The sequence below is a fragment of the Callithrix jacchus genome, chromosome 12 (genome assembly GCF_049354715.1).
Source record: "Callithrix jacchus isolate 240 chromosome 12, calJac240_pri, whole genome shotgun sequence".
Taxonomy (NCBI): Eukaryota; Metazoa; Chordata; class Mammalia; order Primates; family Cebidae; genus Callithrix; species Callithrix jacchus.
Genome location: NC_133513.1, coordinates 68,219,923 through 68,244,426, shown reverse-complemented (window position 1 = coordinate 68,244,426; position 24,504 = coordinate 68,219,923). Strand labels below are relative to the sequence as shown.

Here is a 24,504-nt window from a genome sequence, read left to right as displayed (position 1 = left end):
AATAAAGGTGCTGGTTGAAATTTTCCTTGGGAAAAAATAAAAGAACAGAGATAAATATCAAATGAATTACTGGTATTTTAAAATGTGTGAACCCAAATGTACCATTTTTAACCTAACATTTTAAAGTGAATGTAAGTACAGATACATTAGTGGCAAGTTGGACAGAATATAGACTGACTTGCACTTGTTCACAACATTATTCACTGAGGCAACCACACAAAAATAAACACCTTTCAAGAAACTGAACATTAGTGAGTCTAGAAATGTAAAATTTTTCAAAATATTAAATATAACCAATTTGTTTTTGGCCAGAGATGAAAGCTTCCATTCATTAATATGCATCTAGCAACACTACTTGAAATTTAATAAAATACAGAAAAAAATTACTGAACACGATTACTTTTTAGAATCTGTAAGTGTTTATTTTCAGAATTTTCGTCAGCTACTCAGCTAATATTTATTTTCAGTGCACCTTTACTCATTTTAAGCCCTTAAATTTTTTGTTTGATCTTAAGCATTCAGACTATTAAAAAAGTGTATTCATTATTTTGTATGAATTCATCTATTAAACCTAAGTTCCTCAGTCTATAATCAGTCTTTTTTCATTCATTTTGATTGTGCCCTGAAAATTTTAGCATTTTAACATCAATAGAATAAGCTGCTTGAGTGTGGACAATGTTGTTTTTGTTATCCTGCAGCCGAGAAAAGACAAGCCCCACTTACTCATATCATGGTAGACTGAGGTTGCCTCTTTTGTCAAGAACAAAGGTGGTTTCCGTGGTGACATAATCTCAATTTTCATAAGTTCTTCACAACAATGCTTCCACTGGCCTAAGACAGACAGAAAAAAGGTAGTTTAAAACAGAAATGTAAAGATATATATTTCATTTTTAATAGATAGCAGTACATTTTTGCTTTGAATAAAAATCAGTGAATTTATAAATAAAGCAGTGCCTTAAGGAAGGCTTGCACAAAAAACTAATACTATCCATAATTTCAAAGTCCAGTTCTGAACATAAAAGTAATCTATTTAAAAAATAAAGTTTGGCCGGGTGCAGTGGCTCACGCCTGTGATACCAGCACTTTGGAAGGTCTAGGTGGGCAGATCACCTGAGGTTAGGAGTTCAAGACCAGCCTGGACAACATGGCAAAATCCTTCTCTACTAAAAATACAAAAATTATCCAGGTGTGGTGGCACATGCCTTTAGTCCCAGCTATGTGGGAGACTGAAGCAGGAGGATTGCTTGAACCCAGGAGGCAGAGGATGCAGTCAGCCAAGATTGCACCACTGCACTCTAGGCTATTAAATACTATCCTATTTCACTAAATGGTTAATAACTACTTCAAAATTTCTACTTATTGCAAAGCTTGTGCAGGTTCTCTTCTTTTAAATATTAAACATTAAGTATTCAAGATGTTGAAAGGTTAAACAATCGACTGAAATAGTTACCTAGAAGGAAATAGAAAAAAACATAAAAGAGGGAGGTTCTCAAAAATGGTTTTAACTATGAAAATTTTGATTAAGAAAGAAAAATTATTTACTTAGCAATATCCCTTTAAGATGATTATCATGCTTTTTGAAAATCATTTAACTAGAAAAACATTGTATTTTCATTTAGGTAAAAGGTATATAAAAACCTACTACTATAAAATCATACCACTCAATAAAATTCTGAGTCAAATTTGTTTTAGGAAGGACACATTAAATAAAGGCATTGGGAACAAGAAAAAAATATTCTCGAATAAAATGTTTCCACTATTAAGTTAAAATTTAAGTGTGGACATTATTAATTTTTCCTTTAGTTATGCTTCACACTAATTTAATCTTAAATTTTGTAGATGTCTCCTGAGTGATGTCCAAAAATTTAATCTTTTCATACTTATTGTGTACCTGCTTGCTGGATAACAACTATGCTAGTTCCTATGTGACTATAGATTAATTTTGTAAGAGTAAGTTACTGACGTTCACCTTCTTATAGCCTATCTTATACTGATAGAAAAGTAAGTAAAATACACCTAGGTCATATATCCATATTCAGTATCTAACCTGGTTATTTTCTATGACTTAAAAACTAAGGACACTTCATGTTTAGTAAAATAACTCATTTTTGTTGTTTGTAGTTGAATACACTACTATAGTAATATATGCATAAATTTAAAATCCATCACCATTACTTAAGAAACATAAAAAAGGCTTTCAGTATGTTTTATTATGATGCTAAGCACAGAATACGGTAAAAATTTCTAAATAAGCCACATAGTAACTGATAAAGGGAATAAATTCTTGAGTACAACGCTTCAAAGGTTGATCTCTAGAAAGCACATCTAGTAGGATCTGCGATCTGATAACTTATTCCTCCCCACACTTCCTTTTATAGATAAATATATAAAAGCCAGTTTTCTTCTTCTTGGGGGGGGGCAGGAAAAAAAACCCTTATCTAATGGAAAAATAATTAAACACTTTAAACTGGCACACATTTCTGTCACATTCTTAGATAAATTATTATGAAATACAGTATTTTCTCTATATTGGTAAATAAAAGCATTTCATTGTTAAACTAGTAGCAGAATACTAGTTACAATGAAAACTGGAATATAATGCCACATTATTTCATGTGTTACTAAAGACAGAAGTACAAACTTGTTCATGGGTTAAGACTACAATTGAAACATTTATTTTGCCAGCAAATAAATCTCTATGCATAGTTATACATGATAGCCAACATGCTAACATGAAAATAAGGGCCCAATATGAAACATTAAATGAGTATGTTTTGTTCACATAACAATTTATAAAGATGTTTCCTAATATACTATTTATAAGTGTTCCCAGTCAAAATAATTTTTTATGCTAAGCTCCTAATGTAACTCAATATTTATATAGTAAAATATTGAAATAAATGAAATGTTCCAAATCTGTCTTAATTTTCTGTATCTTTGACCTGGCATTCTTTACTCCTACTGACATCCAGAACACATGTCACTCCTCTTTTACAGGTTTAACTCACAAAGATTAACAGTAGCTATTACATCCCTCTTGCCCACCAACATCCACCTGAGGCCCTTTTCCCCTTGGCTAAACAGATCTACTTCCGTAAGTGTTTCCTCCTGAGTTCTAATTATCTAACCCTCCTGGTTTTCTGTTCTTAAATAGGGCCAAATAATTCAAATTTGTTCTCAGTATCAAATTTCTCTTGCTTTATTCTGCCCTGAATATCTATCCTGTACTTTGTACTATGTACCATACTTCAACCAGGACTACAGGAGGTTGAACCTGTCACCAGAAAAGTTAAAATTTTAAACTGTAAGTCAATTTTTTAGTATGGTATATATACCTCTATCTTTGCTTCATATATCCATACACAATGAATTCTGAATTTTAAAGTATAAATGTAATAGAATTTGTACTTCAAAAATTACATAGGTTGGCATTTTTCATGCCAAAAAGCATTAAATACCAAAGAAGGAACCAGACCTGAGAACTAAGTTGTCATCACTTTCTTATTATGTTGACAGTAGAAAAATGTCATGAGATTCTTATCCCTCCAACTCCCCATTTTAGCCTGATAAATTATTTCACATAATCTAAAGAATGAAAGCATGAGATCATCTAATAGCAGTTGATATGCAGACTAGAAGATTCTGGTATTATCATGCTCATATCTCTCCTCTTGTTTTCATGCACATAAAAATTATAAAATACCAGAATCATTCTAAAAATAAGTCATTTATAAGACAGATTCTCTAAGAGCATTCAGGAAAATGGTTACAATTTTAGCTATGATCAGCAAAAGAAAGGACATTGTTGTCTTTTAAGTTACACACTTGAGATTTGCTGAAATTTTTAGTTTTAGCAGAGTCTTGCTCTGCCACCCAGGCTGGAGTGTAGTGGTGAGATCTCAGTTTACTGCAACCTCTGCCTCCTGGCTTCAAGCAATTCTCCTACCTCAGCCTCCCAAGTAGCTGGGATTACAGGCATATACCTCCACGCCCAGCTAATTTTTGTATTTTTAGTAGAGATGGGGTTTCACCATGTTGGCCAGGAAGGTCTTGATCTTCTGACCTCATGATCCACCACACCCGGCCTCAAATGGCTTCTTATCTGTTGGATCAAACACATTGCCTTCAACAGTTAAATCTTAACATTTTCAGAGAATATGGTCTGGCTGTTTTAGTGACCAAAGGAACTTCAAAAAGTAGGAAGTAGAGATACTAGAATCCAATCGTATACTACACAATAGTCAGTAAGCCACTGGAAAGAGACCGAGAGAAAAAAACATCAGTGCATTGATGATACACTACCACTTTTTCAAGAACATAAAAAATTCTTGCTACAAATTATAAGATTATAATTTTAAGATTTCTGTGTATATCCTTTCAGGCTACATAAATATACAACTACAAATCCAAGTATCTATTTACTAAGATCAAAGAAATGCTGCCAGAAGGCTTCCATCCACTTCTGAAGATCTTCTCTATTGTCAACTGCAAAAATCTGAGTTATAGCTTGTCCAGGAACAGGATTGATGACAGAGAAATTATGGACTCTTTTATTGGCATCCTTATCCATTGCCCGGATTCTGGTTTCCTAAAAATTAAGAAAAAAATTGGGGTTTTGCATCAGAAAATTTCTGTAATGATCAAACAAATGTTTCTCTGTTAGCTACCATATTTATATCTGATATAGCCATAATCTTATTAGTGATCATTTGAAATGTAAAACATCTAATGTCGAGAATTTTTTATATTCAAACTCCAATCTAGGTTTTTAAAAAAGAATGCTTTATATTAAAAAACTGAATTTTTTTAAGTATGCTATATATAGCACTTATGCTAAATTATATGAGATTAAAACATAACCCGTTTTGATCTATCTTAGTTTAAGTTTGCTGTCTTTTATATACATCTTAAAATTTCCAATAAAACAAGTACAGCATGTCATAACTGAAATGTGGATTAATTATATTTCAAACTAATAAAACAGAATCAGTAAAGTATGTTTCTTATTCTAATATTCATGCATAATATCTAGTGCTATCAGTTAAAGCAGTAAAACCATAACTTATAGTGTTTACTGCAGCAAAACAGTTTTCTTCATTAACATTTGTTTTCTATGTAACATTCATTTACAAAGTTCATAGCTAAAGATCAATAAAGTAATACAATCCTTATAATGATAAAATTATTTTTAAAGTGTGAGGTGCAACACTACAACAAAGGCAACGGTTTCATTCACACTGACAGTCTAAACCTTTTTTCTGAGTGATACTAGGTATGCTATTGTGATGACACTTATTGATTCTATACTTAAAAGATTCTGTGAAGTATATTCCCAAGTCACACACAGACACAGCCATGCCTCATAGTCAGCTAGCAACTACATGTGGTTTTGACCAAGGAACGGGGGGGGGGGGGGTAAAGTCTGTACTAGAACTATTACACAAAGATAGAGATTTGATGCCTACAGAATGATTTGTTTACATTATTCTAGGGAAGTGCTGTCCAGTATAAATACAATGTGAGCCACATATGTAATAGAAAATTTTCTAAAAATCACACTAAAAAGAAACTGCTGAAATTAATTTAAAAATGTATTTCATGTAACTCAGCATATCCAAAATATGTTAAAGGGTTTCACACTGAGCCTTCAAAATCCAGTTTGTATTTTACACTTACAGCACATCTTGATCTGGACCAGCCACATTGTTAATTGTCTAACAGTCACTACAGTATAGTGGCTACTGCACTGTACATAGTGATTCAAGAGAATCATGGTTAAGCCTACTGTAATGTGTGACAAGAATATTCAGGCTGGTAGTATTAAAAGCTGATTAAGAAAAGAAAGAAATTCTTCACTGAGTAAAGGATGAATAGACTATATAGTCACACACCAAAACCTATATATACATAATTGTGGATATTATATAGTTATTACAGAAGTAGCAGGGTTAGGAATAAAAGCTATCCATTCCCTGAAAAATAGATAAATATAGGCAGGTGAACACCATAAATACTATAAAAGGAATTCTTTTCTGAAGGAATTCTTATTCAAAACCACAAGGGAAAAATGTATGTTGTATAAAGTAGCAATGTAACTTTGATACCTTTAGAGTATCACAAAATAGAATGATCGTTAACCATCTTAGAGATAGTCTATCCTGCCACTGTAGAAATCTAGGAATGTGCCTTTAGAGGACTGTAATGGGACTTATGCCCAGTATCTTCATTTTATCATAATAGAGTCTTTTTACACTTCTATGTCTTGGTAATAAACTTTGTGAATTAACTCTTTTAAGTAATTATTTGTATTATGCAACAAATGCTGCCCTAAATGGTATCCTTGGAGCTCAGGGATGCACCTAATCATCCACAGTAAATATAAAGCTTATTATCACTAGCAGAGAATGACTGAAACTCTAGGAAGAATCTTTGATATGGTACTCTATTAGACTAAGCAAAGGTTAAATCATAGTGGGGGAAAAACCCTCTATTGTTAATATTACAAAATAAAATAAAGAGCATTCTTGTTACTGAAATTTTGCTTCTCTCTACCAATTCCATTTTAATAAACATTTCTGACTACTTTGTGGATTCAATTTTTAAATAAGGGAAATTTGATTTCTGTAGATGAATTTGGGTATTTTTACCAAGGTATCATTTCAAATAAAACCACTACATAGAAAATCTGATGAACTGAATCATTTATATCCTTCTAAGAGAATATAATACAAAAATATATAAATACTATTGTATATACTTCATTAATTCTGGTAGCCATAAATACCACTACATTTTTAAAACATAAGAGGCTTTTAAAAGGTGCAAATGAAATACAGAATTTGAATTAACTTCTATGTTATCATCCCAAAAAATTTAACAGAAAACTTTTAACCACAAAATCGCGTGTCAAAGAAAAAGTTATTAGCACAAGTAAAGTTTCTCAGAGTGTCAGAAAGTTCATGCAAGCTGTTTTTCAGTGTGGGAAAATATCAAAAATAGTGCTCATGTCTTCACTTCTCAGTAAAGGAAGTTATTAGAAAACACTAAGGTGAATTTCAGGAGTGTTATCATTATAGGCTTCTGTGTTTATATAAGGGAAGTATCTCCTCTTAGGGTATGAAAACAAGGAACCTGGTAATTCTCTGCCTCCCCTCTCCTATTTCTGCCAACTAAAATATTGCCTTACTCAGTAAACAGCTAAAAAATATCTTAAAATATAAACAACTGAAATAGGAAAAGAACAACTCAAATAATGATTTAAAAAAGTTTTATATTGATAGATGCAGATCCTAAAAATAATCTCCAATCCAACTCTTTGTGAGGAAACATATTCTGTGAGAAGTATTCTATTCAGCCCAGTGTTTCCGGTTTTGCTTTTGCTAGTCTCAAAACTTTAATTGATCTAGGAGGTTTTATAGTTAACTTTTGTGATATGTAAATAGATTGGAGATTATTCACTGTAAAATGTTAATCTGTAGCTGGCTTTGCTTTTTGTCAATCTGCAATTTTTCACCACATGAGATGGTGGTGTTACCTAGAGAATGCCAAGTGAAATCAATAAAAATATAATCTGGGAAGTCAATTTTGTAATGAAACATAAACTCTAAAGTCACAGGAAAGTTTCATTTAGGTTTTTAAAAATTATTGTTTTGAATTAAAATTGTACTGTTACTTTTCTATATGACCTTAAAAAATACACCCAGATTATGGTCTCCATGTGCTCGTTCCTACAAAAAAGAATCATAGCTTTTTGGAGAAATGGTTGACTCTCAGCTTGGGCCACAAAACGTATAAGATGATTCTGGAACATCTTGTCCTATCAGAAATCTAAGATTCCTAGGGTTATGCCAAAAGGACTCAAGAGTCAACTAGAAGAGGCTTCTTCTAGTCAAACATCGGACAATTAGAACATCGATCAGAATAGCAACAGAAATGAACAGATACACGACACGTCTTTAAACCCAAAAATTTATAATGATATTTAAAAACTAACTCATTGGTCACCTGTGAAAGATGGTAGGAAGCTATCTTATTGTTTTGGTAACTGACATATAAATAGAAAAAAAAAGTACGTATTCCTGTCTTCCCTATAAGAATTGTACTTCAGGGTAACCAAATGGCTGATAAGTAGAGGGATTCCAGCTATAAAAAACTTAAAATACTACTGATTTACAATCTTTAATAAATTAAAGGATCTAAACAATGTTCATCAGTGGTTGTTGAGTGGAAGAACTAGATATATGATATGCTTCTTGATGACCCTTCCTAAAATGCATTCTTACTAACCAACCAACAAACCTGAATATGATCCAAAAATATAAGAAAAAAGGCAGGCTGGGCGTGGTGGCTCATGACTGTAATCCCAGCACTTTGGGGGGCCAAGGCGGGCAGATCACCTGAGGTTGGGAGATCGAGACCAGCCTGACCAACATGGAGAAACCCCATCTCTACTAAAAATACAAAATTAGCGGGGCGTGGTGGCGCATGCCTGTAATCCGTTACTTGGGAGGCTGAGGCTCGAGAATCACTTGAACCCGGGAGGTGAAGGTTGCAGTGAGCAGAGATTGCACCAAGATTTGCCATTGCATTCTAGCTTGGGCAACAAGAATGAAACGGTCTCAAAAAAAAAAGAAAAAGAAAAAAGGCAACCCACGGATACAACTAGAAAAATCCAGACTATGAAAAACCAGACTATGATAAAAGACCAATTTCTTCAGTAAATAAATTGAGCATGTGTGTGAAGTGGGGAGTCTGAGGTGTGAGCATAAACCAAAATATTATTATTATTATTATTATTGTTAAACTCTTGAGTTCAGGGGTACGAGTCCAGGTTTGTTGCATAGGTAAACTTGTGTCACGGAGGTCTGTTTGTAAAGATTATTTAATCACCCAGATATTAAGCCTAGCAGTACTCATTAGTTATTTTTCCTGATCTTCTCTCTCCTCCTACCCTCCACTCTCCGATAGGCCTCAGAATGTGCCGTTTCCCTCTATGTCCATATGTTCTCATCATTTAGCTCCCACTTATAAGTGAGAACATGTAGTATTTGGTTTTCTGTTCCTATGTTAGTTCGCTAGGGAGAATGGCCTCCAGGTCCATCTATGTCCCCGAAAAGGACATGATCTAGTTCATTTTTGTAGCTGCAGGGTATTCCATGGTGTCAGTGTACCACATTTTCTTTATCTAGTCCACTGTTGATGGGTATTTAGGTTGATTCCATGTCTTTGCTATTGTGAATAGTGCTGCAATGAAAACATGCATGCATGTGTCTTTATAATAGAATTATTTTATATTCCTTTGGGTATATACCCAGTAATGGGATTGCTGGGTTGAATGGTATTTCTGTCTTTAGGTCTTTGAGGAATTGACACACTGTCTTTGAAAATGGCTGAAATAATTTACACTTTCACCAACAATGTCAAGTTTCTTCTAAAAAGACTTGAAAGACGTAATCAATCAACCATACTATGTGGCCCTTATCTGGATCCCTAATTCAAAAAACTGTTACAAAAACTGAGACTGGGGATTTTAAAAACTGCCTGGATTTTTGATGACATATTAACTCATGCAACTATATCTACATATGACCACTTATATATAAAACCATAAATTTTCTTAAGTGTGACAACGGGAATATTTACAAGTAAAATGATATGGTCTTTAGGATTTGCTTCGAAATATATCTAATGTGGGGCAATGTTAAATGGGTTCATTTATACTATCTTATGTATAAATTACCTTAAATTTTTTCCAAAGAAAACAATTAAAAAATACAAACATAAAAACCAAAGTCAGTCTATTAATGCCTCTTTGTCTATAATGCAGATGATATTTCACACCTTCCTTACAAACATGCTGTAAAAATAAATGAGTTCTTTGAAAAGTATTCTGTCTGAAGTCCTGTTAATCAGGAATGAAGACAAAATGTTGATGCTAAAAACAAGCCTTAGACTTTATATATACTCTAGTGACAAATAGGATACCTTTATATATATGACAAGGAATGCTTGAAATATGTAATGCATAGTAGCTATAACTTAAACCAACCATGAGGTATGATTAGTATCAGTTTAATAAAATTATTTTAAATTTATATTAATTAAATCAGATGTAAACTCCTATTAGGAAAATGTTTGAATAATTATTTTGGCTATATTTTAAAAATCTGAAGAGCTGATATGATTAGACATTAAGAAAACTAACATAATTGGATTAAGATCACATGTGCTTCATAATAATTTTTCTTTCTAGGGTCTATGATAAATATAAAAGTATTTTCAAAACAATTTAACCAAGGTCTACTATACTAAGTAGTGTCATTGACTTGTTTAGTACAGATTTTATTAAAATGAATGATGTATGTATATAATATTTAAAACAAGAAAAGACTTGATCTGAAAGACTCGCACTTTTTTGGAACCATCCCCTATTGATAATGGATAAAGCTTTGCTTAACAAAATGCTTTCTATAATGTGTAGAATATTTAGTTAAGTACCTGTTATTGAGAATGTCTTGCTCAATAACATTCATGGTGAAGTTTTTCTGAATTTGGAGCAATCACTTTGAAGTAAATCACCCTTTCAAATGTGGATTAAAAATGGGAGGGGAATAGTTTTTAGGCTTTTCTTCCCTTAATGTGACTATATCCACAGCTCCCTATGAAAATTAATGAACCAACTTAGCCTTACAGAAAATGCCATTTAGAAGGACAAGGATTATAGCTTGAGAACAGATCCTGTAATCTAAATAACACAGCAATTTTTTATATATCTTAGCAACTGTGAAATTTATGTTTTCAAATAATTTTAAAAGTAGCATTAAGAAAAATTATTTTCTAAATCATTAGAAAAGAAGAAAGATGATCAAAAGACAAAAAACTCTGATTTGTATTTAATGTTTAACATTATCAAGTTTAAAGATCTTAGAGACCCACCATTAGAAATCTACTAAGAACTAAAAAAGAAACACAATTCTTAAACATTTTATTTGGTCTTTACCTGCTGTATCAGAAAATACCAAACTGGCATTTATCAAAGATCCTTTGTTTATTTAAGAATACACTGTTAAAGACCACCCTAGACAACATAGTGAAACTCCGTTTCTACTAAAAATACAAAAATTAGCTGGATGTGATGGTGGGTGCCTGTAATCCCAGCTACTTGGGAGGCTGAGGCAGGAGAATAGCTTGAACCCGGGAGGCAGATGTTGCAGTGAGCCAAGATCACGCCACTGTACTCCAGCCTGGGCAACAGAGCAAGACTCCGTCTCAAAAATAAATAAGTTTTTAAAAAGTAAAAAAAAGAATACACTAATAAGCTGGGTATGGTGGCTAACACCTGTAATCCCAGCACTTTGGGAGGCTGAGGCAGGCAGATTACTTGAGCCCAGGAGTTTGAGACCAGCCTGGATAACATGGTGAAACCCTCTCTCTACAATAAATACAAAACTTAGGCGGGTGTGGTGGCATGCACCTGCAGTCCCAGCTACTAGGGAGGATTGCTTGTGTCCAGGAGGTGGAGGCTGCAGTGAGCTGTGATGGCACCACTGCACTCCAGCGTGGGTGACAGGGCCAGACCCTGTCTCAAACGAACAAAAAAACAAAAAGAAAACACTAATAGTATTTCTCCCTTACAAATCTGCAAGGTAAGAAAAACAATCAAAACATCTACCTTAGATTTAAAAACCAAGTAAAACACTGAATACATATAAAACTATGAATTTATCACTATATGAGACAGTGAAGGTAGGGCAGGGAGGAAGATAACACTCATCTGCTACTCCTGGAGCAGGTAATATCAACTCCAATATATATTACCAATACCAATGCAATACCAATACATAACACCAACTTCCTATTCTGAAAATTGGCAATTAAGATATTAAGTATCTTAACTGCCTTTTCACAAGAGACTATAATTCATCCCTAGTTGATAAGAAAAACTTCTTTACAAAAGGAAGGGCATGCATAGAAGAAAAGAAGTATCAGAAATTCGCCCAAAATCTCCTGTGTAATAACTGATTTAAGCAAAGACAATCACAGGTGCCTAAAACCATTATGTGAAAGACTGTTAGAAAACAAAGACCATCACACAGTGCCAAAGTGTCTCCTCACTGACTACTTGCTAATCATAGAGAGAAAAGATTGCTTTATGTTGGAGACAGGGCATCACCAGTAGTGACGACAACCTGACTTCATAAGCCTCTCAACTGGAGGCTCTATAAAGTACTCGTCTGTCATCAACCATAAAATATTCTAATAAAAATGTTTTACATAAATACAATCAAGTCTCTAGACCTCATTTACAATTTAGAAGAATTACAGAGGATGCATAATCCCTGAATAATCCTGGACTGAAGACCCGATCTAATAAGCCATTTTGGGAAAACAGGGAAATCTGAATACAGATTGAATATTAGACGACATAAGAAAAGTATTTCTTAGCTGTGATAAAGGTCCCTATTTTTATTAATAGGAGTTACATGTTGAAGTATTCAGGAATGAAGTATCATAATATCAAAGTCTTATGTTTAAATGGGTCATCAAAAAATATAAATTTAAGCAAAGAGATAATAAAAATATGGCAAAATGTTAACTGCTAAATCTAGATAATACGTATATGGGCCATCAGTTTAGTTTTTTTTTTCCAACTTTTCTGTACATTTGAATCATTTTGTAAGTTGACAAAAAATTACTTTAAAAGGAAAAATAATTATGTCACAGTCATGTTTTAGGAAGTAACGAAAATATTTCTTGACTATGATAGTGCTTGATATATTTGAATAAGAAGATTAGTGACATTTGTGACATTCACTATTAAGTGGGAAGTTTTCAGATGAATGGAAAAGTTCAAAGGAAGCCTGAGGTAGTAGAAAGAACTACAAAGAGAAAAGCTTCTATGGAGAAAAACCCAGGAAATCAACACTGGAGAAAATGAAGACAGCAATATTGCAAAGCTGGAAAACAGAAGACTTTGTCATCAGTTTCATCACTGAGATTAACAATTAAATTATATTTATCTTATGGAATAATAATAAATGTATCTTTCCAACCTCAAGTCTTATTTCATGTTCTAATTTTAAAGTGCTCTTCTGTACTTTAGACAGAAGTTAGGTTCAATTGAAGAGATAATTAAGTAATCAGTCCTCAAGGTCAAATGTAGCTCACTCTGTCTCCAAGTATAAGGCTAAATCTATACAAATTACTACGTTAATAATTTCCCTGTGATATGTAATGGCTAATTGTGGAACAACCATTGGAATTTTTAAGTCTTCTAATTTCAGTCATCAGACAGAAAATAACTGACGCACTAACTACAATAACAGAGTTTTATTATAAATGTTCTCTTAAATTTAAATCCTAAGTTTCCATATATATGCCTAAGCCATCACCTGTAAGTCAACTGTGGCTTCATGCTTAGAACCTCATTTTGTAGCTACTTTTAAACTGTCAAAATTGATTTACAGTGATACAAAGAGAGGAAAAAGTCCAATTTTGCCTTCCAAATCTAGTCTAGCAGTACACCTATGAGGAAAAAGCAAAAACAGTTCATAACTTTTTATCTATTTTTTCCCACCCATTAGGAAAAGGGTGAGCCATATAATTTTCCTTACTAGTTTGGAAAGTTCTATCTGATCTGAGTCTTTTTCTTCACTTGTAAAACAAATAATACACCTGTTAAACAGGGCTGCCACACCTGCTTTGCTTACCATAAAGGGCTGCAATAAGGTGAGTTAAATTCCTTTAAGACTCTTCAAATAAAACAAATGACTTTAAAAATATCATTTGTTTAGAATACATCTTAATTTACTTTATGACTCTGAATATTCTATGGTACAACATATAAGAAAAAAATAGTAGGATTTCATTTTTACTCCTTAGCTATTTAGTAAAAACCAAATTAGACATAATCATATACATATAACTTTTACCACAATTATTGAAGCTGAATCTAGTGAAATAATTAGTTACATATAGATTTGGAGAAATTCTAAGAAGAAAACTGGCCTGGACTTAAAAAAAAAAAAAAAAGCCAATGTAATGAAAGTCATAAATAAATGAAGACAGGAGGTAAAGGGCATAATTTAGATGAAAGAAATCAAATGAAATGCTGATCAGATGCAGTACATGATCCTTGATGAGGTCCTGGATCAAACAATAAATAAAAATTAAAAAAATATTTTGGGGAAAATTAGAGCAATTTGTTCTGTATGTTAGATATTTTATCAAAAGTAAACTTTTTGAGTGTGACAATAATATTATGGTTATGAAAAAATGTCCTTGGTTTTAGGAGAAACATGCTAACATATCCAAAAAAGAAATGTTATGTTGTGTGCAACTGATTTTAAAATGGTTCAGAAAAAAAGTTTAACTAGAGAGAAAGCAAATGTGGCAAAATGTTAACAACAGCCGAGAGTCTAGATGAACGGTATACAGGTGTTCATTATTCTGTTTCAATTATTCCATCTGAAATTTTCAAAAGACTAAAATGTGAAAAAATGGCAGGAAAGACAACACTGCATAAATCAAACAAAAATTGGCAAGTAATGAAAAAAAGCATGTAAATTTTTCATTAATAAAATCATGTATTTCAAAAACCTAACTTTCTAAGGCAAAATAGATTCAATATAATACTGAGATATTATATCCTTATTCAAGAGTAACACTTAAACAAAACAGTTAAATTAGGTGAATTTAATAATATAATAAAAGGTCTCACTAAAAGACTTCCTGTAGGTAAAAAGCAGTGTAATTTCTAAAAGTGGAATAGAAATAGACAAAAATGTTATTAGAAAAGATCATGAAACTAAACTTAAGTCTTTATAGACTAGTAGACTGGTGCCCACAGATTTTCAAGAATACAGCTATTATATAAAAGGCCATACAACTTTACATTCTTCTTTAAAGGATTATTTCAAAGACAAGGAGAACAAATGTGATGGCTCTTGTTTTATCACACACTTCAACCACTCCAAAAACAAGCAAAGTAGAACAACTGGAAATAATAGGGGCAGCCCACAGGCAAAAACAGTGACATTTTGGTCTAGAAATGCTATTTTTCTAGAGTAGGAATGCTCTAAAAAATGAGGAAAGAAAAATTCTCTAATCAACACTAAACTTAAATAATAGACAAAGCTAAATTTAAGACCATGAAGTAGAAGAAACTAAGTCTGCCTTATACTGAAAAGGTTTCCTACAGGATTTTAGATGAAAAAATTGTAGCTAGATTTCAATAGTCTCATTTGTATCAAACCAGTATATATATATTTGAGAAATTCTCTAGGTGGTGTGGTACTACTTTTTAAATGGAGTATAAGCACACAACTATTCTAAATGGACTGGCAGGCTTTTCTGTTCTGGCAGAAGATTGGACAATTGCCCAACAATCCCATAAGAAATCAGAAAGTATAGTTAAGAAGGTCTTTTTATGGCTTCATTTGAATATTAACTAGAAAGAGCATCACAATAACATGAGCTAACAATTTATGTTTAATCTCAAATACATTCATAAAAAACGTAAATATACTATTAATGTGGAGTTACATTCTCTGCTTTAAAACCCATTTACTGGTATAGATGTCCATTACTATGTTTTCTTAGGAAATATACAGTATTTCTTATAACAGATAAGCTCTGTAATAGAAAAAGGTTAAATCATATTTATGAACTAACTTGTTTTTACCACTGCTTCTCTTTTCTTTATAAGGCATCAACAATGTAAATGGCACAGACAAAAACAAACTTCCTAAGATGTATCTTTTTTTTTCAAAATAGCATTTCCTTTACCTTGTTAATGGGTACTATCAAAGCTGGTTCCACTTTAGCTTCAATTTCCTCCAGACTGTAAAAACAATAGAGTTTACCTCCTCTCAAAACACAATACAGCCTTCTCCAACTAATCAGACCTTCTATCATTTGCTGGGGGGAAAAAAAAAATCAAGAGACTATCAATTTTAAATTATTAGCATCTTAACTCTAAACTCATCAAAATACTCATCAAGGTTAAATTAGTTATTTAGAATTTTTTAATGTGATGGAATTATCTATTAATTTGCTATACAAAAGGTTAATTGCCCCAAATCCAAGAATATGTTAATATCAGAGAAGAAAAGTTTGAAATTCTTAAAGACATTAAGTGAAATGGAGGCAATGATTACCACCTAACTTTTACACACATAAAACCATAGATTAATGCTGTTTTAGAAAAGCTAGTCAATTAAAAATTAGTGCATAGAATTCTATAGCAATTCATCAAATGACTCAGGAAAATATCTGTATGTTCAAAAATATTATTTTCCCTTACTGTTCTCAGAGCATCAGAAAATGTCAACTACCCTGTAAGAATGCAAATTTTCTTTCCTCCTAATGGAATCTTTCAGAAAAAGCTATTGATTCATTGAAGCTCACAATTAATTATTTACTGAATATAAATAACTATGGTTATAAATAAATCAGGAGTAGGTGGCAGAAAGGCAGTTTTGGAAGCTCTGAGTCCTAAATTGTGCCAAATGCTGTCTGCCAGAAAGACCTTTATGTGAAAGGTGCTGAGCAGCCCTCATCAGTTTCCATAAGGATTCTTCTGTTGCTGATGGTCCTGTTGCTGCTATTAATGAAGCAGAGGAGCATGGAGAGGTAGCGCCTTAGCCATCAACATTGCTGTAGATCCCTCCCTGCCATGTCATTCTTTTCATCCGGAACCAGTTTATATCTGATAACATTTAGAAAACTGACTTTTAAAAAAAGACTTAAAACAATAATTCTCAATATCAGAAGGTGAAACAACTGCCAGTATATTAAGATTTAAAATGGAGCTACAATTGTTCTATGATATTTAAAGTCCTCTAACCTGCTGATTAAGAAATCCTGCAAATGCATCCTCAGCCATACAAGCTGGCTGGGCAACTAGTCGACAGCACATGTTGCCATATAGGGGAAGCCAAAATGAAGACTCCTCTATTTAAAGAGAAAAAAAAAAAAAAACCAAGTTACAAATATATGTTTATTTAAGGTCATTATACATTTTTTTTACAATTTTGTTTTGCTTTGTACAGAACATATTTTAAAATTACTTTTATGTAAAGAGTCATCCTACTCAAATACCAGTACCGTATTTAGTGTGGAGATCAAATATGAGAACAGAAAGGACAGGATATTAAACTGATAGTTTATAACATGCTATTACCTGAATTAAAAATGAACTGTTTAGTCTCTTGTTTGATCTTAATTGAATATTCAATGAATTGTTCAGAGAATATGTTATCTTATTTAATATAAAAACATTCTAATATGTTTATCAAATTCTACTTTTTGCTCTGATTTTCATTATAATAATTAAAAGGTGATCCTTGGAATAAAACATTATTCCACTTTGCAACACCAAGGCAGGCGGATCACTTGAGGTCAGGAGTTCGAGATCAGCCTGGCCAATATAGTGAAACCGTTTTTACTAAAAATACAAAAATTAGCCAGGCATGGTGGTGCATGCTTATAGTCCCAGCTACTCGGGAGGCTGAAGCAGGAGAATCGCTTGAGCCTGGGGGGCAGAGGTGGCAGTTAGCTGAGACTGTGCCACTGCACTCCAGCCTGGGTGACAGAGCAAGACTCCATTTCAAAAACAAAACAAAAATGAAAAAAAAACAACATTATTTCAGAGAACTTAAGATAATTTAATCAACATTTTTGGCCCTTTCTCTTCCCCTTCTCTTGCTAAACAACTCAGTCATAAGCCATTAGGTAGCACCCCCAATAAGAACATCTGTGCCAGGACTGTAGAAGGAGCTGTGGTGTGCTAGAAATGGATGGTGGAGACAGGCAGAATGAGAATGTTGAGCAGGTGGGGCTGCCTGCAGGAGGTATCAGTGCCTCAAGGGGCTGAGAGGGTGATGACACTGGGGTGCAGCCTAGATTTGAGACTGTCTTGAGCAACCAGGGTAAAAAAGGTATGCCTGGGAAGAGGAGCCTGAGGTGAAACATTAGAGCCCAAGGGGATCCTCTACTCAGGAGACGGCCTGCTGTGGGGAGTCAGGGACCAATCAGAGAAAGTGGGGGCTGCTTGATGTGAAGTATCAGAACCCAAGCAGAACAGAGTACCCATGTTCAGGGGCAGCCTAGCCTTAGAAGTCAGAGTCTGACAGCAGTGAAGCAGCCATCCACACATGGGGTAACTCAGCAGTATGTCAGAGCCCTAAGTTGTGTGAGAAGGGCATCTGGGGTTCCCTGGGAAAATGGCCGATTCCAGGGATGGGAAAAGTACATGATGAACTTAATATATTGATACATAAGGAACTGCTCAAAGAATGATGGGGATGTGTCAAAAAGACATAGAGGTCATCTCGAATGGGCTCTCATTGGCCAAATTGGGGACAATTTGAACCATAAAACAATGATATTAACAGATTATGATACACTGGATAAACACAAGTTCATACTGATATAAAATAAAACAAGGAATACATTCAAAGTCTAGTACAAAATAGTATACAGTTGACCTTTGAACAACATGGGTTTGAACTACATGTGTCCACTTACATATGGATTTTCTTCCACCTCTGCCACCCCTGAGACAGCAAGACCAACTCCTCTTCTTCTTCCTTCTCAATGTGAAGATGATGAGGATGCAGACCTTTTTGATGATCTGCTTCCACTTAATAGTAAATATATTTCCTCCTCCTTATGATTTCCTAGTAACATTTTTCTTTAACTTACTTTATTGCAAGAATCTTGTATATTTTATATATATAACATACATAATGTGTTACTTGACTGTTTATGTTATCAGTAAGGCTTCTGGTCAACAGGAGTCTATTAGTAGTTCTATTAGTCCATTAGGAGGAGTCAAAAGTTCTATGTGAATTTTTGGCTGCATAGGGGTTGGCACCTCTAACCTGCACACTGCTCAAAGGTTAACTGTACTTACATAGTAGTTTCTTTTTTTTCTTTCCTTCCTTTTATCACTTTCCTCCCTTCCTTTCTTTCTTATTTGAGACAGAGACTTACTGTGCTGCCCTGGCTGGAGTGCAGTGGCACAATCTCGGCTCACTGCAGCCTTGACTTCCCCAGCTCAACCAATCTCCCACTTCAGCCTCCAGAGTAGCTGGGATCACAGGGGCACTCCACCACTCCCAGCTAGTTTTTGTATTTTTTGTAGGGATGGTTTTTCCATGTGGCCAGGCTAGAGTAGTTTCAAGGTACTCTCCTCTCACCACAAAGTACGTACTAATTACAAAGAGGGAAACAAAAGAGTAACTTCATAGTACAGAAGTTTGGAAGACACCATCTTAACCAAGTGATCAAATCGAACATCATTAATAATGGCTGAATCAATGATATGTCACCTGATAGGATGCAATGAGAAAGCAGTATTACTTCTGTGATATTTCTGCCAGAGAAGCACATCCTGAATCTTATTTCAAGAAAACATGAGACAAACCCAGATAGAGGGACCTTTTACAAAATAACTAACTATACTCTTGTAAAATGTCAAGGTCATGAAAGTCAAAAAATAACTGAAGAACTAGTCCAGATGGAAGGAAAATAAAAAAGCATGATAATTAAATGAAATGTATGATTCTGCACCGTATTCCTCTGCCATAAAAAACACTATCGGGACAGTGGGCAATACCTTGAATTGAGTGTGAGGACTACATGGCAGTAATTTACTGGTATTAATTTTTTGACTTTGAGAGTGATGGTGATGTAGCTGTATGTTCTGACAGTAGGAAATATATATTAATACATTTTGGGGTACAGACTATCACGTAAGCAACTTGCTCTCATAAATTTTTTTGAAGGGAAAAAAAAAATCCTGACATTCAAGCTGGGTGTGGTGGTGTGTGCCTGCAGTACCAGCTACTCTAGAGGCTAAGGTGGAAGGACTGCTTGCACCCATAAGTTTGAGGCCAGACTAGATAATATACCGATACTCATCTCTAATTACAAACAAACAAACTTGACATTCAACTTGCAACTTTTCTACAAGTATGACATTGTTTAAAAAAATTCTTTAAAAAAAATTAAGATACTTTAATGAAGATCCCTACCTGTGTACTATCTCTATGGAGAAAAGCATTAAATAATTTATTCTAGGCATCAGGGTATAAACAACTCAACGTATGGCCATTAGTTCACACTGGACCACATAAAAATGATTTTTAAAGTTTTCGCTGTGTCCTGATGGTAGTGCCCATAAAATGGCTAGCTACTGGCCATAACCATTATTTACCTAAAAGTTTTAATTACTCCAGAATTTTTTTGTTATTTAATATATACATGCAAGGTACCCAAGGTCTGTAGAAGACCAAAAAGTCTTAAACTTATCTACCCAAGATTCTACTATACAATAGCACATAACAATGTTTTGACAGTATTCAAATCTTTTTCATCAATACATTTTTAAAGCTGCTATATTTTAGCAATAAAGGGCTTAATCTGGGAAAAATAAATGCACAAGCATAATACATGCAATTCCAAAATGCAAACACAAATAAAAGCTATTTTTCCTAAAACAGGCAGCAAATGAAATAAAAATTATTAAAAGCATGCATTTCAGTAATACTTGTAAAATCAACTTTGTGATTTATAAATTTAAAGTCTGAAAGCAAACTTCTTTATATAGGCGATCCCAGATTTATGAATAGCTTATGTTCTAAATATCTGTAAGTGAGCTGAAAAGTACATCCTAAAGAGTAAGAAACATGAAGGATACAATGAAAAAGACTAACATAGGTTTAACAGGAATGCAAGGAGAAAATCTAGAAAACGGCAGAGGCAGTTTGAAACACATAAGTGAGATTTTGTCTAAACTGATGAAACATATCTATCAACAATGTAAAGAAGCTCAAGAAACCCCAAGCAGCATAAACCCTACACCTAATTAGACCATAGTAAAATTTTAGAAAACCAAAGGCGAAAAAGAAATAAAAAGATTACACTTACAGAGGTAACACGCTGACAAATGATTTACAACACTTACAATAAAATAGAAGCCAAAAATATTGGAATTATATCTTAAATATTCAACAAGAACACACTGAAACTGCAGAATTAAGAAATATCTTCAATTATGAGGCAAAATAAAGCCATCTTCAGATAAACAAAAGAACCAAGAAGTTTGATATCAGTAGAACACACTAAAATAAATTCTAAGGCATATACTTCAAGCAGAAGGAAAATTATCCCAGATGCAAGGCATAAGATACAAGTAGTGTGTAGAAACATGTAGGTAAATCGAAATAAGTTTCAAATCTATAAAACATCTTGCTAAAAAAAAAAAATTACAATATATAACAATAGCACACAGGTTAGGGGAAAGAGTTTAACTGTTCTAAAGCCCTTGTATTATCTGAGAAAAGCACAAAACAATCTTTTAAGTTGCGATTTTAATAAATACGATTAATGAAATTTTACAGATAAGTTCTAAAAAATGAGAAAAAGGATGTATAACTTTAATTCAAACGAGAAAAAAATGCCTTAAAAAGGCAAGAAAAAAAACCCATGAAATCGGTGAGAAATAAAAAACACAGGTTATCATAGTAGATTTAAAGCTAAATATACAGCTATTTGATATTCAACACAGAAGGACTAAAAACTTCAGGAAGAAAAGATTGTCAAATTAGAGAAAAATTAAAATCCAATATAATGCTGAAGAGGCATGTCTGTAACACAAAAATAAGTACAGTTTGAGGTAAAAGAAAAAAATACACAATTTAAACACAAATGCATTAAATAACAAAGGCTCAAATTATATACAGCAAAAATTGATATAACTTTGGGTAGAAAAATCCATAATCACAGGAGATTTTATCACACTTCTTGCAGTAATATAGACTATAGTCATTACTCCTAACAAATAATTAGCAAATATGGAACACCTAAGTGAATAAAACTGACTAATCTATTACAAGAATTAGAATTAAAAAACAGAGATGGTACAGAAAGTAAGTACCAGTAATGGAAAAGAGGGAACAGTGTTTCAGAGGCTGCAGAAATTCAATAGATATAGGACATTATAGAGAATTTGACGCCTATAAATCTCGAAGTTTAGATCAAATGGGTATCTATAAAAATATAACTTATTAAAACTGACCCAAGAAACAGAAAAGATGAAGAACCCTGTAACTATTCAAAATGATTAAATCAGTCTAAGAGATAAATACATATTACCACAAAATGAGATACTATAAGTAATGAAAAGCATACATACTGAATGATTAACAAAAAACAAATTAATAAGACAACATGATTCCATATCAAAGTTCAAATCATGCAAAATTATATTATTTAGGGAAGCACACAAATGCGGTATTAAGAAAACCATAGGGCCGGGCACGGTGGCTTATGCCTGTAATCCCAGCACTTTGGGAGGCCGAGGCGGGTGGATCACGAGGTCAAGAGATCGAGACCATCCTGGTCAACATGGTGAAACCCCGTCTCTACTAAAAAAATACAAAAAATTAGCTGGGCATGGTGGCGCGTGCCTGTAATCCCAGCTACTCAGGAGGCTGAGGCAGGAGAATTGCCTGAACCCAGGAGGCGGAGGTTGTGGTGAGCCGAGATTGTGCCATTGCACTCCAGCCTGGGTAACAAGAGCGAAACTCCGTCTCAACAAAAAAAAAAAAAAAGAAAAAGAAAACCATAAAGAAAAGCAAGGAAGTATATACCACAAAAATGGAGATTTATATACACCTAGGGTAACCAAGGGAAAATAGTGGTAGTAATGTTCTATTTTTTGACATGTTCTATTTCTTGAGACAGGGTCTTGCTCTGTAGCCCAGGCTGGAGAACAGTGGCACAATTGTACCTCACTGCAGCCTTCTGGGTTCAGGCAATCCTCCTACCTCAATGTCCTGAATAGATGAGATTACCTGCACGTACCACCATGGCCAACCAATTTTTTTTTTTTTTGGTAGAGATAATGTCTCACTATGTTGCCCAGGCAGGTCTCAAACTCCTGGGCTCAAGTGATCCTCCCACCTCATCCTCCCAAAGAACTGGGGTTATAGGCATGAGCCACCACACCTAGCCTCAAAATTATCTTTTTTAAATTATATATTTACATTTCATGAACTTTTGCCTATTTTTAACATAACTTCTTATTGTGAAACAAAAAAAAAATTGGTATAACATTATCAGTTTTGTCAGTACAGAGCCATAGTCTTTACAACAGTAAGTATAATTAGAACATTTACCACTTATTTTATTTATCTTGCTTGGAGAAAATGAACAAAAGTAAACAACCCAAATCATACTTCCAAACTGCCTTACCAACACTGCTCCATATTTTTCACCATGAGTAAAATCACCTGGGAGAGTAGCAAGTGCTCATGCTAAGTTTTACAAATCTTCCCAATGACCTAACCCCCTTCTTCACTTTCCTATATATTTATTTTGGATAAACTAAAACTACCACTACGATCCAAACAGAAAAAGGTTAAGATAATTTAACCCTTTCTCTTTCTTACATTCTCTGCTTCCTACTAACAGAAAGGCTGGGTTCCTTGATTTTAAATTTAAAAGTAAGTCATGTCTTTAATTTCTAGCTAGAAGAGTAGTGAAGTCATAAATTCCAAATCAAAAACAAGGATTCAGTGTACCTGAGACCTTTCTTTTCCCACCAAACCTTGCAAACAAATCTCAGTGTAGAGAAAGGAAAATAAACTTTTCTCCTTTGGGGAAGAGGGACAGATATATTTGAAAGAACCAACAGAATCACTTGTGTCTCCACTATTTAAGCTGATAACCAATTGAAGGAACACACTATAATTGGAAATATAGGCAGAATGTATGTAGTAAGTAAAATACATATTGTACTTACCATTTCCATTAATAGACAGATTATGGGTCTTGAAACTATCCTCAGCACTTTCCAAGGTTAGGGTAGTGTGAGCTAGTAAATTATACTTTACACCACTAATAGTGAGAAAGAAGACATGTTTTAAGTATTTTTGTATGTTTTCTACTACTATACAAAATATTTATATGTTCAACAACAAATAAAACTCTTGATTTAAAGATAAGCAAAGGATTTAAATAGACATTTCTCCAAAGCAGATATACAGTCAACAAAAGAATAAAAAGATGTTCAGTATCATTAATCATTAAGGAAATGCAAATCAAAACCACAATGAGATATCACTTCATACTCATTAAGATAGCTATTAGTAAAACAAACAAACAAAACTAGTAACAAGTGTTAGCTGGTATATGGAGAAACTAGAACCTTTGTGCATGGCTAGTGGGAATGTAAAATGATACAGCCTCCATGGAAAACATTTTGATGGTTCTTCAAATAATTAAAAATAAAATTACTGATCCAGCAATTCTACTCTGATATACACCCAAAAGAACTGAAAGCAGAGACTCAGATATTTGTACACCCATGTTCACAGCAGCATTATTCACAATAGCCTAAAGGTAGAAGAAACCCAAGTATCTATCCAAGGAATCAACAAAATGTGGGGTATGTGTCTGTGTGTGTATATATACACACACATATATAAAATGGAA

The 24,504-nt window shown here is 33.6% G+C and overlaps 1 protein-coding gene across 7 annotated transcripts in view; it reads right to left on the bottom strand.

Moving 5' to 3' along the window:
• Positions 1–24,504, bottom strand: part of RTKN2 (rhotekin 2) — a 180,681-nt gene that overhangs the window by 5,753 nt on the left and 150,424 nt on the right. For all 7 annotated transcript variants that reach the window (XM_035268284.3, XM_078345859.1, XM_078345857.1 and 4 more), the window contains 5 exons: positions 23,813–23,907; positions 16,847–16,953; positions 15,787–15,918; positions 4,423–4,588; positions 724–831 (listed from right to left, as the gene is read on the bottom strand). In XM_035268284.3, coding sequence (XP_035124175.1) covers positions 724–831; positions 4,423–4,588; positions 15,787–15,918; positions 16,847–16,953; positions 23,813–23,907 — 608 coding nt within the window. The remainder of the gene's footprint in view (positions 1–723; positions 832–4,422; positions 4,589–15,786; positions 15,919–16,846; positions 16,954–23,812; positions 23,908–24,504) is intronic.